The following is an 18,041-nucleotide window of genomic DNA, read 5'->3' on the forward strand; positions in this document are numbered from 1 at the left end:
TGCTGACATAGTACAGGAGATGACCAAGAGACTGCGGACACAGTACAGGAGATGACCAGAGACTGCGGACACAGTACAGGAGATGACCAGAGACTGCGGACGCAGTACAGGAGATGACCAGAGACTGCGGACGCAGTACAGGAGATGACCAAGAGACTGCGGACACAGTACAGGAGATGACCAGAGACTGCTGACACAGCACAGGCGATGACCAGAGACTGCGGACATACAACGGCGGGAATACTGGGCCGGCCGCTCCATAAGACGCACAGACATTTCCCCCCCAAGTGTGTCTTATGGAGCGAAATATACGGTAAATGCAGGACACCTTGTTGGGTCAGATCTGTGTACAATGTAAAGAGAGAGAGGAGGGGGGGGGAGAATGATTGAAAGTTCTGTGAATCCAGGAATCCAGAGTGAAAAAGTTGGTAAGTAGACCCCTGTGGGTCACATGTGCATGTAGATTGGGATGCATGCACTTTTTGCTGTGATTCCAGCCTGACACAAACATGCAGTGTGCTCTGGCGGTGGTTTCCTGTAAATTTCAGCATTGATGAGCAGGGAGGCCCCTGACACTTGGCAGCCCCTGTGATCTTCTCACATGTCACCGCCCCTTAAGCTCCTCCCAATTACATCGGCCGCTCTTTCACTGCAGCAGCGGCTCACACATGACAGCGCCCTGAAAAGACCACGCCCCTTATTTAACTTATCGCTCACCCTCCCCACCGCATCCTCTCGCTAGCCCCGTCTACTGCCATCTCTTAGTAACCCCTGTTCTAGAATTACTGATCCCGCCCTCCTGCCTCCCGCCCGAACCCTGCTAAACTCTCCAGACCTGCCAAACCCTAGTCCCTTGCCTCGCGGCAGATACACCCCTGCCCAGCGGGCCGCAGCTTGAGGACCCCTGGCCTATACCATCGGATAAACCTATGTCATTGATGTTTACAGTGACAAAATATAATTGGTGATGGAATTGTAACAAGTTGACTCTTCAACACATTTCATGATGAGCTTCTTCAGGAAGAAATACTACTTGATAAGGATGTATCACTCCCACTCAAGGCAAAATGGTATCCAGGATCACAAGGATGAGACAGTTGCAGCCATTGCACAGGCAGGGGTATACGTAAACCGCAGGAGGGGGAAACAAGGAACAAGTACTATTTAAAATAAGAATGAACAACCTGAGGAAGGGGATTCGAGGTGGATTACACAAAGGGGTGCTTATAAAATTAGTGCTTTGTTGGGTTTTGTAAATATGTTATCCTTGGAGTTCAGTTTTAATACAAAAAACACTGACTTGGAGGAGGGGATTTTCTTTTCTCTATACATATGACAGGTGTGTAGGACTGCTTAGATGAAATAAGCCAGTCAGTCAATCAATCAGGGTGCAAATAGGGACCTGACTGTTTTCACACAATCCTTGCTGGAGTGCATTCTAAGAAATGAAGGTATCAGAAGTGGTAAAATCACCTCAATTTTCCAACACCAGCACAGATCTATAAGGCTGACCATAAATGGGTAGAATTTCAAACAAACAAAAATTTTAGGGAGAGGAAGTTTCTAAGAAAGGTTGTTTATTTTTCCAATCATTAGTGGGGTCAAATCACCACTCATTTTTGACAGCAATGATAAGAAAATTTGAAGGAGCAGAATGGAACATTTTTCTTGAACGAATTAATATCTAACAGTGCATGTGGTTTTCATATGGTAAGGGGTCCATTCATTCCAAAATCAATTGTTAAAAGCAAACAAAATGGTCTGAGAATGTTTGGACATATTTTCTTAAGACTGTACCTAAGAATTTTCAATTGAAATTATATGCAGCAGTCTGTTCCATGGCCAGCTTTAAGCTCCATGCACACTCGGTGTTTTAATAATGCTGGTAATGTAGAGTTTTTTTAGCCTTATTGTTTAGCTGCATTTTTCTGCCCTTGAGTTTTTTACACAAAAAAAAAAAAAATTTTGCTCAAACGCCAGTTTGCCACGCCTCATTTTACTTCATTTTTCAGCGTTTTTATAGCTAAAAACTCCTCTAAAAACCCACTAGTTCTGGGGTTTTTTTCCAGCCAAAAAACGCCCCTGCCAAAAAATGCTGATTAAAGCCTATGTGTGGATGAACACATAGGATAACATGCTGGGGAGTTTACTGGCTGTAGAAAAAGCCTACAACAGCAGCTGTAAAAATGTCCAGTGTGCATGAGAACTAATACAGGGTTTCCAGCTGGAAACAAAACAGTGCAGTAAAAAAAAAACTAGATACCCAATGTTTTAACACTAATGCAAAAACCCCATTGTTTGACAAGATTTCTTCTTGAAATGTTGAATTTTTTATGTGTGTTAAAGGAGATATATAGCCAAAGCTTTTTTTTTAGTATTCTCAGAGCTGGTCCAGGCCCTGAAAAAATCCCAACCATATGGTCAGGATCCATCCAGAAGCCTGAGCTGGCATCTGGCTCAGCCTCTCAGAACCAGCGGGGGACAGATGCAGCATTGGATTGATGTTGCATCCACCTCCTGAGCTTCCTCCCCCACGTGCCTTTTCCCCTGATTTCTCGGTCAGGATCAACAGCACCACTATCAACCCATCCCTGCATGCCAGGGTGCTAGAGGTAATCCTGGATTCTGAACTATCCTTTCAGGCCCACATCCAATGCCTGTCCAAATCATGCCTCCTAAACTTCCGCAACATTTACAGAATACACCCCTTTTAACCAATGATACCACAAAGCCCCGAATTCACTCCCTGGTTATCTCTTGCCTCGACTACTGCAACTCCCTCCTAGTTGGCTTACCTTTACATAGGCTATCTCCCCTCCAGTCCATCATGAATACTGCTACCCCTCTCTGCCAATCCCTCCACTGGCTTCTACTCACCCAATGAATAAAATTCAAAATACTGACAACAACTTACAAAGCCATCCACAACTCTTCCCTCAGTTACATCACCAACCTGGTCTCAAAATATCAAGCAAACCGCTCTCTTCGATCCTCCATGTGTTTGTGTCACCTCCTCCCATGCTTGCCTCGAGGACTTCTCCGAGCTTCTCCCATCCTGTGGAACTCCCTACCCCAATTCGTCCGGCTATCTCCTAATCTATCCACCTTTGGATGATCCCTGAAAACCTTTCTCTTTAAAGAAGCCTACCCTGCTTCTAACTAGTAAACTGTCTATTATTTCCTCCATCAGCTCATCCCCCACAGCTATTACCTTTTGTATCACTCAACCCCTCCTCCTAGATTGTAAGCTCTAATAAGCACGACCCTCTGTTTCCTCTTGTACCAAATTGTATTGTAACTATGTCTACCTTCATTTTGTAAATCGCTGCACAAACTGTTGACGCTATATAAATCCTGTATAAAAATAATAATCCACCTAGGTGAGTATAAATGTTTTTTTATTTGTTTTTTTTATCCCATGCTGTTGTGGGATGTAAATGGGTGTTAAAGTTTCAAAGATAGCCATACGTCCGTCAGTGGCGATCACGGCCATGGTGGTTCCCAGCCCACAGCAGTCATTCCTGTGAACATTCAGCACGTGGGATGCCTGATCCTGGATATCTGATGGATAACTTGTCGTGAAATTGCACATAAGAGAAATCATTCTGTGCTAACTGTGAACACGATGATGAAGTGAAGCAGGCTGTCCTAGGATGGTTCAAGTGTGCTGACAAATCTTTCTATGACAAAGCTTTCCAGACATTAGTTAAATGTTGGGATATAAGTGTATAAATGTAGCAAGGGAGGATGTCGAAAAATAACTGCAGTTTCCACTCCTTGAAATTAGTTTATTGTATAAACTCAAAAATCCCGCTTTGACTTGAATGACCCTCGTACAATCTCCCACACATGCTTTGTGATTATGTTCTAATCATACTAAACATTTATTGTACAAAAATATATTGAACCAAGTCAATTTAAATCCCATTATACTTGGGCTAGCCTACACACTTTTTCTTGTTCACCCAGCTAAACAGTCTGGGCAGAGAAATCTTCACTTACTAATATTGTGTTCAGGCTGCCACAGCACCCTCATCTGATAGGATATAGTCACTGGATGCAGCCAATAATTTTCTACTTGGCTCAGAAATCAGCTAAACTTTGAACTATTCATACACAGCTTGATGCAGACTTTTAAAATCACAACCAAAACCATAATCCAATGGATGTATAAAAATATAATGTGCTCAAATAGAGAAAGAGGTCTTCAATTTTTGCAGTATAATTTAAATGCAATATGAAATACAGTCATAGTAAACCCAAAGTAAGCATGCAAGTCAACAAGATGTTAAATAGCTATGTTAAGTTTCTGAGCTATCAGACTGACTGTGCTTTGATATAGAAAGAAGGGACCGAGGAGTATAACAAACTCCAGAGAAAAGGTTGTGAGCATAAAACAAATCAGTAGTGAAAAAAAAGGTAAAAATCCTATTTTCATGAATGCTGAAGCTGTGAACACTGAACTTCCAGAACTGCAGCTCTCATAGAGTGAAGAGATCTTGACATTTACCCTTTCCTCTCCCCTTGTCCATTCACAGAACTTGTACTTTGTGTACATAATACAAAAATATCCAAATCTTAAACAAATTGACTTTAGATAATATACATTGATTTATTCTGCTTACATGTTGCCTTCCCAAATCCCTTCTTCCCTCCCTCATTAGAATGCAAATTACATTTTCAAATGAAACATATATGTTTCCATTACATATCTTACATTAGAGCCAGGAATATAATCACTACTGTTTGTCTCTGTGCTTCTGTATGCAATGCAAGCAGACTATGGCTGGGGGGGGGGGGGGGGGTCAGCAGGCTGAAGTACATAGCTTCCTGAAAACATCACAGAACTCTGCCTCAGTACTTCTGCCAAGAGCCATCAAGCAGTGGACTCCTTGGAGGATTTTTGCAAATATCAAAGTGCCTTGATGGGTGAGCGCCAGTGTGGGGGAGAAGGCATTCCTAAGCAGACTGTATTTGCATGCAGACTGCCCTAGATGACTCCACATGTAATGCTGAGCCTCCATGATGGAAAGAACTGAAATCCACTTAATGAACAGGCAGCCAAGGCATAGTAAAACTGGGGAGGAAAGAATTGTATGATGGATGTCTTCCAGCCAGGAAATACAGCAGGCTCTATAGGACTTTCCGAAGCTTCTAATACACACTGTGAGAAACTCACAATTTGCTGTGAAATCAGTATGCATTGTAAGTACAGGAGAGGTACAACTGTTTAGGACTGAAGGCAGAGGTGGAGTTCAGCTTTAATCATTTTAGTATAATTTCTGTATCAAAGAACAAAAGCTGGCCTCTACTCTAGATGTTGTTTTCCCACTCTCCTTTCACAGTAGTTCATCAGGAAAATGTTATAAGTGAGCCCTGTGGTTAGAGTCCAGCCTTCCCTGCTTGATAGTGTTCTGCCTTTGATATGCCATGTAGATTTCCAGATAATCCTTTGCAGAGCTGTTGAACATATTCATGTGCATGGCGGGGTGCATCATGGATTGCATAATGAACACCAAATTGTGTTGACACCCTTTGAATCAGTTCCTCCTCCCAGGGTGAAGATGTGTATTGTACCTGCAGGGAGAGATTGCTTTTTTTGTGCTCTCTTTGATAGGCTTTCCAATGTTTTATCAGCTGAATATCTGCACACTGATCACTGTATGTTTGTGAAGGTGTTTCCGAGCATCAGACACAAGCTTCTGTGAGATACTTTGGATGACAGTTTTGTAAAAGATGTTTCTTATAGACAATTGCTGTGTGTGTATAAAATATCTAAGGCACAATTCACAGAAGAATGCAAAATTATTTTGATCTTTTTTTTCCTGATTTTTCATTTTTTTAAAGAAAAGTAAAAATGAATTACTGCATGGATCAGTCTAACTTGCCACAATTAGAGTGGAGTTAAACTCAGCTTCTAAACAATTGCTGACAGGTAGGGCTTTATGACAGAAGAGACTAGATCGAACTCTTCTGTCATTCTGTCTGACAGCTGAATTGTACACTGAGCCACACATGCACGGCTCAGCCTGCATTTACAGCGTGATGACGTGACTCGCTTCTGAGCCCTGCTTTGTGTCCATAAACACACATAGTGCAACTCAGCCCCACTCCCCACTTTCTCCTCACTGGCTATGATTGACCGTGATTGTCTGTGATTCAGCCTTTAGAACCACTTAAAAAAGTGGAGTTGAATACCGGTTTAATGCTGTTTAAGGTATTTTAGCCACGGCTTTCAGTTAGGTGACTATTGAGAAGAGAAGGCATATGCTTTATGAGATAAAATTACTTATAAAAAAAAATTAGGATTTCGATAACCAAATGTCTAGGCGCTAGTGGAGTGTAAAACGCGTTAGCTGGAGTCCTGTATCCCTGTCATATTTGTGGAATATGCTATAAAAAGAAATAAAGGTGATTTTACTGGATGTGCAGCCTTCAGATGTTTGTTTGTATAAATAGGTTTTCTATGTTCCCTCACTCATTTTTGGGTTTCCTTGTTTTGGATTAATTTTCCCTTACAACGACACAGTTGAGTACTCTCCATTATACTTATTTACGCTAACAATTATTTATTCAGGGCAAGCTTTCGAGGTGTTCCCTTCTTCACGGTCTCATTCGTACTCCTTGGACCTTAGAGGAAGGGGGTATATCCCCAAAGCTTGTCCTGAAAATGTAACTGTTGGTGTAAATAAAAAGTATCACTGACCATACTAAACTGTGGTTGCAAATGCACCAATACAGCTACAAAAAACCCTTACAATCCAAACACAGTGTGATAATTGAATTGGTTTTCATCTACAATTGGTTAATCTGTGCCTGTACATGTCTGAATGTGGTAGGAACATAAGGTTGTGAGTTCCTTCTAAGCAAGGACTACAGTAAATGGTTCCGTGACCACATTGTGGAATTTGTTCTATAAAAGTTATATAAATTGACTTGTAGGCATGTGACAATTTTAAGGTCTTACAGCAGGAGTCTGAAGCATATAAATAGAAAGACATTAATTTAATCAATACATCAGCCAATACCAGACTTGTTTCTGTTTTGGGTGAACTAACCTTTTTTATAGGATCCTGCTTATGTAATTTCTTTACTTTCCTATTAGATTTCTAACTGCGAGTGGTACACTTGGCTGCCCAAACTGGCTGAAGCTCGCAGGAAAAGTCCCAGTATTCTTGGGTAGCCTGCACTGGTGGTCCCATATGCTTCCATTCAAAATGTAACTAAGCATGTAAAGTAAATGGCAAGCCTTTATTTGGAACATGACTTTATAGTGGGCAGCAATGTTAAAATTACTTAAAACAACTCTTGAAAATGGAATTTCACTTTTGTAAACAAAGCATGCTTTTAATTACCCGTGTCATAGTCAAATGATATTGCCCAGCAATGCAGTCCACAGGATATACTTTTTTGTGTTTGATTTTTTTTTTTTTTATATTGTGTCTGAATCTTATCCAAGCCCATGTCTTAGACATCATTTTGATGGTTGGGTGGATCACACAAAACCACGGAAAGTGCTGGAAGGCCAATGCCTAATGTTTGTTTTTCGTCATTAATACATCAAACAGACACACATCTGCTCCCTTGTATTGGCTTTATTAAACACTTTGCAGTGTGTACAATCAATCACAGTTGTTCACATGGAGGCATTTCATTGAGATCCATCACATACTGTTTCCCTTCGCAGCAATAGTTTACCATGCTTGTTTTTTTCCTTATCCAAGTCTATCAACCTTCATTAAAATATACAGAGGATTCTATTTCAAGCTGGTACTTAGTCACTTCTAGTGCTTTAACCCTCAAAAGCAACATCCTTTTTGACAAAATCTTCCTAACCTCCTCTAAGACTTTTCTATTCTTGAGGCATGTAAATGTAGCTTTGTAATCTGCTGCATCGACTCTTTCAAAAGCATGACACCCTTTTGCCAGGTGTGTGATCTCAATGATTGTCAAGATGTGCAGTTTAACTTTCCATCAGCAGCGAAGCCATTCTTTCCATCTCTAACTACTCCCTTTGGTCACTTACAGTACATCTGAAGAGGTGTCTTTTAAGGTGGCTTCAGCTTGTATAATGCTCTAAGTGCTGGTAGGTTAATTGGCTCCTGTCTAAATTGTCCCTAGTATGTGTATGTATGAATGTGAGTTAGGGACCTTAGATTGTACGTACCTTGAGGGTTAGGGACTGATGTGAATGTACAATATATATGTAAAGCGCTGTGCAAATGGACAGCGCTATATAAGTACCTGAAATAAATAAAATAAGTGAATTATGATGTTGGAGCCCAATGGGGAAATAGCAGGATCTCTGGGGAAAAATTATTAAACACTTTTTTCAAGCACTGGTGAGTGGTTTTTAAGCTAATTCATATTAGCCAGCAGTGTCTGTAAAAAAATTTTTTTTTTCAGCATAAAACTTGATAAAACACAAAAAAACTTATATGTGAACAGATTTGCACGCAATAATATTTGTAATTATGCTCAAACTCTCAAGATTTAGGCTCCCCATCCTGACAGCATGGTGTATTGGCCACTACACTTAGGCTATGCAGCTTGGTCACCCTCTGGATCATTTAATTTTGTACTGTGGCTTTTACGATAGGAATTAATAACTCGGCAAATGAAAGCTCTTTAATTCATTGTTGCCCAACATGTGGTCAGTAATATATCTCAGCACTTACAGTATATGACTAGCACCTATAGAATTAGAAATAACCAAATATGCAAAGTGAAGATTCATACCATCAGTGGTATGTTTCAGAATTTGGGAAACTCTGTTTTAACCAAAGCGTTTGACTTTACAACAATGAAAGTACTAAACAGCCACTTTGAAATAGTGGATGCAGTTTTTTGTGGCCAAAAGCAACCTTCTTCAAAGGCAGGTTCTAGGCTTTGGGGTAGCACTGGACCATCAGGTGTTTACCAAAATAAAGGCTTTCTCCATGAAAATTTTCTGCATCCCATTGAGGTCTCGATACACGGTCTCAAGTTACAGTAGACCTGTGCTAAATGAAATGTATAGGTTGCCATTGCTTACCTTCTCTTAAAAATACTAGTTGCCTGACTATTGTTCTGACTCGTGTTTTTTTTTTTACTTTTTGCCGATCAGATACAAGTATGCAGATCAAAGGGTTTGGATAAAGTAGGAAGTCTCTATCAGTAACCAGTTGTGGGTCAGTGACTCAAAGTAATTAGATCAGGAGGTTAGTATGACAGAAGGCTAGCAGTGGCAGCCTACATATTACAGTACAGTACAGGATTCTTTCAACTAAAATTCAAGGGTTAAATATTTTTATAACCTTGACTAACTGGTTTCATTTCACTATGTGGTTTCTATGGGTTTACCTGATTTTTGCAGAGAATACAGTTGTAGTATTGTTATGAAATGGTGTCTGTTGTAAAACTTACAACTGTTCTTTTTCTTTAGCTCCCAAGGGAATACTGCATCTCTCTCCTGATGTCTATCAAGAAATGGAAGCCAGCCGTAGTAAAACGGTGCCTGCTCCTGCTGTCAACTATCTGTCATCCAAAGAGTTGAGCCAACCATCCAGCTCATATTTTAGCACTCCAGTAGGCCAAAGTTGCACTGCTGCAATTGCCAGGGAGCTCCTCACCAATGGCAGCTCCCCTACTGCAGAGGCTATTGGATTTGCAGGGAACAACAAGACTTGTACCACATCCTCTGTGCAGCCTTCTAAACAGATGGAGTACCTGGCAAGCATTCAGGGCATGCAGGTGAGGAAACCTGTTTTTATATTTGAATGAATAGAAGCCAATCCACATATACTTTTTGTTTTCTTTCTATGTCATGTCTATGAACAATGTTTTTAGATTTAAGGTTACAGCCACACTGCTTACTTTTCAAGACGTTTTTCCTGGATTGCCCATAAAAAGATTCATGAATGGTCTAAGTCACTTACTGGACTCCAGCAGTTAGATCTCCTGATGCATCTCCCTTCTCTTCTTCCTTAACCAATGTCACATCTCCTTGTATGTCCTATGATGTAAAATATATAACAATCCATTTGGATACTTAACTGCCTCCTCATAACAGTTTCTGCTGGTGACCAAATGCACAGGTGTTTGATTCAGTCGTCTATCATCATAGTTGATATACCAATTTTAAGGATCAGTTCATTAACACCAAACAATTGTGTTATTTATTTTTTTATTACTGTGCACTGTTTTCTAACCTTTAGGGTCTAAAATTAATCAGCTGAATTTACTCTGTAGGTAATAATATTTGTTTTTGAGTTTAAAGGTCAGTTGACAAAGATATCACACTGGTTATCAGTACTTAAATACTGCCAGGTCAGCATGGTACGACCTCAGAGTTTCTACTTCCTCTTATAATCGTTCAAGATAGAGATTATATCATCCTCCATTAACAAGATCTAGCAAGACCCCTTCATAATAATTATAAATCTAAAGGATGCTTTTCATCCACTTTATCACAAAGATTGACGACCGCAGTCTGTCTCAGGGTAAAAAAAGTCACATGTTAAGTTTTGTGTTTCCCCATATGGTTTGTCACCACTGAAATATATTTTCACCAAAGTAATGGTAGAAGTGGAGCATTTTTGAGACTTCAGCAAATTATATTCATTCCCTACCTTGACAATACTCTTTTGGTGGTGGATGGAGAGAATCAACTGACCTCTAATAGTTAGTTTGCATAAGAAACACTGTCATAATTAGGCTTTTTATCTGAGCAAAGCACTTCTGATGCAGAGAATACCAGGCTTTCAGCAGACCAAATAATGTTTCACTAGAAATCCTATTTCTCTACTTGGATTACTGCAGTTTGGTGGGCCCATTTCCATTTTAGGACTGTACAGCTACCATTACTGCTGTCCTGAGACAGACAAATTGAATTCCAGGATGAGTCTTTGGTCCCTGGACTAGTGGAAGTAATTTCAAAATGTTTCCAGAGAAGTGCAGACATCAGCCTTTTGGATTTGGAGGCTTAAGTCTAATTCCAATATTCAGTTCCAACAGAGAATATTGAAGAAAACATTTTCCTGCAACCACAGGAAATTATCGGTTAACAGATTTCAGACCCATTGAGAGGCAATGGTAGTCTTTTTCAACAACAACTGGCCTATTATCAACATATACAGAGGTAAACACAATCTGTTTCTAGAATCTTTGTTCGTTTGGAGAACCTAAGCAGAACTGAATAGTTTCTCCATTTTATCAGTTTATCTGAAAGAATCTCTAAATATTGTAGCTGATGTTGAGCCACCAAGATTTGAAATAGGTAGAATACCAACAAATTCTTCAGCATATGTCCAGGTGTGTTCATCTGGTCATATGTATTTACCACCACAAACAATAACCATGACGTTTTTTTTTCTTTGAAGTCAAAAAATTGTCACATTGCAGTAGAAATGTCGGTAAAAATGGCAATGATAGAGATTGGGCAGAAATGATTTTAATTGCCCCCTCCCGACAAAGAAGCAGATTGTTTTCTCCTTTAAATGGGTGTAGCTCTGCTATGGTATCTTCCACCAAGCGAGGATCTTCTTTCCAGGAACCATTTTTTATCAAGTTCAGGGACCAAAACAGAATGCTTGGAGTTTAAGATGGAGAAGTTAAAGAACAAAGGTTTATCAGAGTGATTTGGACTTTATAATAAAGTAAAAAGCTATCTACCTTAACGTGCTTTTGTTGAAATAGTTGTGGTTTTTCCTATTCCATGTTTAATTGATCTTTCAATATACTGAAGCCCAGTTTCACCTTCACAATTGACCACATTTTTGGTTGTTGATTGAATTTGGTGGTAGATCACTTAGATTCTGTTGATTACGTGCAATAATATTTGTGGTTCTTGATGGCTCAAATGTTAGTTAAAACACCTCTTAACTCACATTTGCTGATTAAGAGGTTTTTGAAGTCCATTAAAAAGCAGTACCTGGGTAGGTGATTTCTCCCTGGGACCTTAATTGTGTGAGCTCTGCCCTTACTCCAGCCTTCCTTGAGCCTTAGAATACTGTGGTGTTGGTGTTTTTGCTTTTAGACAGCTATCTGGACAGTATAGTTCTCATCACAGATTGCATCTCTCATGTTTTTTTAAATGATTGGCAATGTCCTGGGCAGTGACTGAGTTGGCAGGCCACACACTGTCTGCTAGGGATATAGCAGTCAGGACCTAATTCTTTTGTGGTAAGATAGAAGCTGTGTTAACAGAAGATAAATGTGAGCTGTTGTAGATGGAAGTGGTCATGTCCAAACAGACAGGGGTGAGATTTTGTTGTAGAGGTAGTCGGTAGAGTTAAGAAGAGAAGGTTTGACGTAAAAAAGGTTTCTACAGGTAACTGTTGGGGGGATAGGAGGTTAAGGACAAGGAGAGTGTGAAACTGATATGGTTGCAATAAGCTAGAGGAAGAGGGATGTTGGAGTGGCTGCAAGGAGTGTAGAGGCAGGAGAACACAAAGCCAAGGATGTTACCATTAGACTGAGTAGGAGTGTGTATTATGATGGGGGTCCGGAAGGCTAGTACCGGAGGGACAGAAACCAGGGAGCGCCATAATTCGTTCTGGGGCCTTGGGAGTAATTCCTCTGGGGAGACCGGAAAGACCCAGTACCTCCTGATCTGAACATGCTACCTTGGTCTGGCCTGGGGCTGAGGAGGCAAAAAGTCCGCAAACTCAGTGCCCCCTGAGGAGACGCGCTCAGGGGTGTCACTAGTAACACTTGGGTGTGGGATCCCACGGTGTGAAAATGACACATGGTCACTGTTTTTACACTCTTTTTTGCACAGCGCCCTAAGGACCAGGCCTTTTGGCTAAGTTCAGGGCAATTTTTGCTACAGGCCTCAGGGCCTGGTCTGTGCACATTTCGGCACGGTACCATTTTTATTATTTTTTTACTTTATCTTTACTTTATTTATTATGCACTCCCACGTTTGTCACTTTTTCTGTTCTTATGTGTGTGTTTTTCACGGATGGAGGGTGTGGGTCCTCGGGCCTTACCTGAAGTCTAGGGGGAGGATGTGTGGCCATACGGTTCCTTCCTCCCCTGATCCCTAGGGGGTTTTCTCTTCGGGAGAACCCCCTCGCCTAGTACTGGATGTCCGGCTTCGGCTGGGCATAAGGAACGGTGGTCCACCAGGCCTTTTGGCCAGGAGGACCAAATGGGAACCTTGTCCCTGTCAGGAGCTTCGTGCCCCGGGGGATCAGGCGAACGGTCCAACCCTTTCGGGGGTAGGACAAACACACCCCTAAGTGCACTTTTTCGTGTGGTGTTCGCACTTGCACTTTTTTTGTGATCACTTACGGGTTTTTCGTTGTAGTTTGCACGTTTGCGGACTTAAAAAAAAAAAAAAAAAAAAAAAGAGTGTGTATTATCGCTTCTCGGCCTTTTGGCTAAGATCAAGTGTAATATCTGTTCTTATCAGTGTCCAGTGGGGGTGCTCCCGACCATTCTAGCTTTGCGGGGATGGTTGTTGTATAGTACCCTCACTGGTATGATGGGGGTCCGGAAAGCTAGTACCGGAGGGACAGAAACCAGGGAGTGCCATGATTCGTTCTGGGGCCTTGGGAGTAATTCCTCTGGGAAGACTGGAAAGACCCAGTACCTCCTGATTTGGACGGATCTACCTTGGTCTGGCCAGGGGCTGGGGACGCAAAAAGTCCGCAAACTCAGTGCCCCCTGGGGAAGACGCTCTCAGGGGTGTCACTAGTAACACTTGGGTGTGGGACCCCACGGTGTGAAGATGACACATGGCCACTGTTTTTCACTTCTTTTTGCACAGCGCCCTAAGGGCCAGGTCTTTTGGCTAAGTCCGGGGCAATTTTTGCTACAGGCCTCAGGGCCTGGTCTGTGCACTATTTGGCACGGTACCACTTTTTTATTTTCTATTTATTTAATTTATTTCACTCCCACGTTTGTCACTTTTTACTTTACTTATGTGTGTGTTTTTCACGGATGGAGGGTGTGGGTCCTCGGGCCTAACCTGAAGTCTAGGGGGAGGATGTGTGGCCTTTTGGTTCCTTCCTCCCCTGATCCCTAGGGGGTTTTCTCTTCTCTTGTGTTTGTCCAACCCTTCCGGGGGTAGGACAAACACACCCCTAAGTGCACTTTTTCGTGTGGTGTTCGCACTTGCACATTTTTTGTGATCACTTACGGGTTTTTCGTTGTAGTTTGCACGTTTGCGGACTTAAAAAAAAAAAAAAAAAAGGAGTGTGTATTATGTTAGGTCAAAAGATGAGGTTAGGTTGACAAGTTGAGAGGTAGCCAGGGTGTTGACATTAACAGGAATGTCAGTCACCAAAAGTGAAAAATGTGTATTTCAGAGGAGAAAAAGGTTGTCAAACAGAGGAGTCATCAAGGGAGTATGACACTGGTCTAGGTGGCTGATGAATCACACCAGTCCTCAAAGAAACGTGAATATAAAATGTTAAATACAGTGAGCTTCAAAAGAGGAAAAGACAAAAGAGGCAGTTAAAAATGGCTTTGGGAATAGGAGGATTCCAACTCCACCTCCCTTCCTTCCACTGGATCTGGGTGGGTACAGTGGAGGCCATCATTGGACAGGGAAGCTGGTGAGGCGCTTGTTTAAAGTGGTTCTATAGGCTCAAAGTTTCTTTTTACCTTCATGTATTCTATGCATGAAGGTAAAAAACCTTCTGTATGCAGTGGCCCCCCAGACCCCCCCCAATCCTTACCTGAGCCCCCTCCGATCCAGCGATGACTTTTCCTTATTGGCTGAGATAGCAGCGGGAGCCCATTGGCTTCCGCTGCTGTTGATCACAGCCAGTGAGCCAATGAGTAGAGTGGGACCGAGCTCTTTGTCTTATGGACGCATAGAGCAGCGACTCCAGGATGAGCATGCAACGGTGCCCCCATGGTGAGTGGCTTTCCCTGGGGGCACTACTCGAGGGGGAAGGAGCTAGGAATTCCATCTGGAATCCGACAAGATGAGCATTAGGGCTGCTCTGTGCAAAACCACTGCACAGAGCAGGTAAGTATAGATATTTGTTAAGGAAAAAAAAAAAAACCCTGAAGCTTTAGTGTCACTTTAAATACCAGGTTAAAGGATTTGGAGAAAAAGGGTCATGGGCAAAGATGAACTTGTTTAGTTTACTTTCACACTTTCTTCCTGCTTTCTGTTTCTTTAATTGTAGTGAAATTGATCTTGGAAGTATAAATAAACTTTTTACTACCCTTGGACACACAGAATGAGGCTTAACAGACAGCGAGGGGCTATTCAGAGGAGTCTCATCCTCTTTCAGTTGATTTTTCTTTTCTCTGCAATGCTTTTTTTATGCAGTTGCTGGATATCGTTAAGGCTTCATGCATGCAAAGTGTTGCGCTAATCCCCAGTAAACACTTTGAAATAAGTCAGCTTGTGGTTTGCTCAGTAGACAGTGGAGACGTCTTGTTAAAGTGTTGTGTTTCACAATGCCCCGAAAACCATTCTGTTTCTTCTCAAAAATTGTGATTTTACAGCTGCAAAGATAGACACAGCCAAGTAGCCTTGCCCATGTGCTGCAGGAAGGTGGCAGAAGCTGTAAGTTTTATAGGAGTTGCCAGTGTTGCTGCATGTTGTACACAACTTTTCATGCTGGTAGGTGCTATGTCTGTTATATTTCTCATGCAATGTGTGTAAATTGAACAGCTGGTTTGTAGTGTTGTCATGATTTGTATGCTTTTCCAGTGTGCTTTCAAACGATAAAGAAGTATATTTTCCTCTATGTAGAACGTAATCACACTGAATGTGAAGCCCAGAGGTTATGCTAATGAGTGTTGTCAGAACATCAGAATGTATCAAGCAATTAAATGTCACATTTTTATAGTTTGTAAAGAACATGATTTGGGACAAGCACAATGCTTTAGACTGTTTGCGTTCTATGTTTAGTTGTTCAAGCATGACACATGGTTTGGGATAAGTATGTCTATGGTGGTTTAAGTTTGTGCTGCACGTTTGAGGGATGGATACTGATTTAGTGTTACTTCCCTGTCTCTTACCTGCAGATTGGACAGACAGCTAGTAAATTTCATCACATTGTGGATGCCCACCCTCAAACACAACAAGAAACTCAATTGCAAGCCAAATTTTCCCCTTAACAGTAGTGTTTAAAGACAAAGAAGTGTCCCTGTAATGCTGCAGGGGCTGTTGGGAGGAATTACAGGGCACAATTGGGGGGATACACCTCTCACACACCCACTCTGAACATTCTTCAGATACTATAGCTCTGGAAGATAGTAAGGTCAGGGCTTCCTGCCCATTTGAGAGGTAAGTATTAGCCTACTTTATCAGGGCAGATTTTAAAAGTTTTATTTCAGTTAACAGAGTTGTGTTAACACGGATTTAAAGCAGTATTAAACCCAAAACCAAGAATGTAACATATTGCAGCTTACCAAGCATTAGATGTGGCTGCATTAGTTTTATTTTTAGGCTTTTTTCTCCCTCTGTATTCACCTGGTGATCTGGCCAGTAACAACCATCCTGAATTAGAGTGCTTACACTCTGGATGAATGAGCACAGGGGCTGCTTTGAACAGCAGCATTGTTAATCTGGGGCAAAGGGTGTGCTAGATGTACTAGGAGATTTAGATACACTAACCAAATTAAAAAATTGGTTAGCTGCAACTTTTAAAACTGCCCCTTCTCCCTTTAACACGTATGCTTACAAATCTGTGTAAGAAGATATATAAGCTTACCTATTTTCAGGCCGCTCTGGTCACACGATCTCTTTGTTTGGAACTTGCTTGTTCTGATCAGTGGAAAGTATGGAATCCATGGACTGTTTGTGACTGTCATGGAATTGTCCAATATAAATCTCATCTCCATGCTGACTATTATGTGATATTGGTAACCTCACTGCTCCAAGGTCACATGAAGATCCCCTGCCTCTGGAAATCTAGGTGGTGACCAAAGGGAGCCAGACCATGCTCCATAAACTCTATAAATAAAGCAAGACATTGCACACAGATGATGTCAAATCTCATCCAACATTAAACTTGGACTTAACACACTGCAGCTCACCTAGGATGGCCCCACTGAAACAAATTTTACTAATTAAGGGCTTGATCAGAGATAAAATATATAATGTAAAATATATGTTTACTAAAAATAAATGACCTTTTCATTTAAATTAGGATTCACAATGTTTACAAAAATTAGCTAGATCACTAAAGAAGTTGTTAGACCTTCACAGCAATGCATGAGTAAGTGATAGTGGTGATAATGAGAAGGCTGTTAATGCCATGTAAATTGCTAGTTTGTTTATGTTCCATTTAATTTGAAAATGTGTCTGAATTGTTGGGTTTGTTAGATTGAGGAGTTTTCTTAGAAGTGGTTCCTCACAGGAAGTCTCCCCAGGATAGCTTGTTTTGGAAACAAACGTCCAGGTCATGGTCTGTAGTACAGAAAATTCTTGAATGCTCTGTAATACACATAACCTGGCCAGTTATGGAATAGACTTGGCTGAAAAGATGTGGTACTTGCTTTCTTCTTTGTCATTTTAGTTTGCACTTTTTCTGAATACAATTAAAACAAAAGCGTGTTCTCCTTTTAAACTGAACTCCAGGGATAAAGATGACAATTAAAAGGAAATTAGATATACAGGCATCTGAGTTGAAGCGGAAATAAAGGCAGTCTCCTCACAAATGTATTTTGAGATGAAGTAACTCCACACGCATGCATGGGAGTTGCATCATCCCAGCCCAGCCAGTCAAAGGGGCCAAAGACTCTGAACCTGGAAGAGGATATGCAAATGGGTCCTGGGGTTCATCCCTTTGTCCCTAAACACATCAAGTACTAGCCACCTCCATGGTACAGTGTTCATCCCTATCCAGCCTGTGGACTGTGACAGGCTGCCTGAAGCCCCTGTCCCACCTGGGTGCACCAGAGAGCCAGAAGGCACGTACTGCAGCTGGACAGCACCATGTGCAAGGGGCCTTAAAAGCCAAGCTTGGTCCTGTTCCTCCTGAGCCTCCATTTATGGTCAGTGAGGCTTCCATAATATTAAGGGTGCTACAGTTCTTTTTGGGAAGAGTTGAGATTTGTATGGAAGCTCAGCTGCCTGTACCTCAAGG

At 41.4% G+C, this 18,041-nt stretch overlaps 1 protein-coding gene and 1 pseudogene across 7 annotated transcripts in view; both read left to right on the forward strand.

Moving 5' to 3' along the window:
• STAU2 (staufen double-stranded RNA binding protein 2) overlaps nucleotides 1–18,041 on the forward strand; it is a 353,166-nt gene that overhangs the window by 222,790 nt on the left and 112,335 nt on the right. For all 7 annotated transcript variants that reach the window (XM_089661030.1, XM_089661034.1, XM_089661035.1 and 4 more), the window contains one exon: nucleotides 9,425–9,732. In XM_089661030.1, the coding sequence (XP_089517156.1) occupies nucleotides 9,425–9,732 (308 nt within the window). The remainder of the gene's footprint in view (nucleotides 1–9,424; nucleotides 9,733–18,041) is intronic.
• LOC149437194 (U2 spliceosomal RNA) lies at nucleotides 13,345–13,460 on the forward strand (annotated as a pseudogene).

Source organism: Staurois parvus, unplaced genomic scaffold (genome assembly GCF_062004578.1).
Source record: "Staurois parvus isolate SC_StPar_1 unplaced genomic scaffold, SC_StPar_1.0 ptg001302l, whole genome shotgun sequence".
Classification (NCBI taxonomy): domain Eukaryota; kingdom Metazoa; phylum Chordata; class Amphibia; order Anura; family Ranidae; genus Staurois; species Staurois parvus.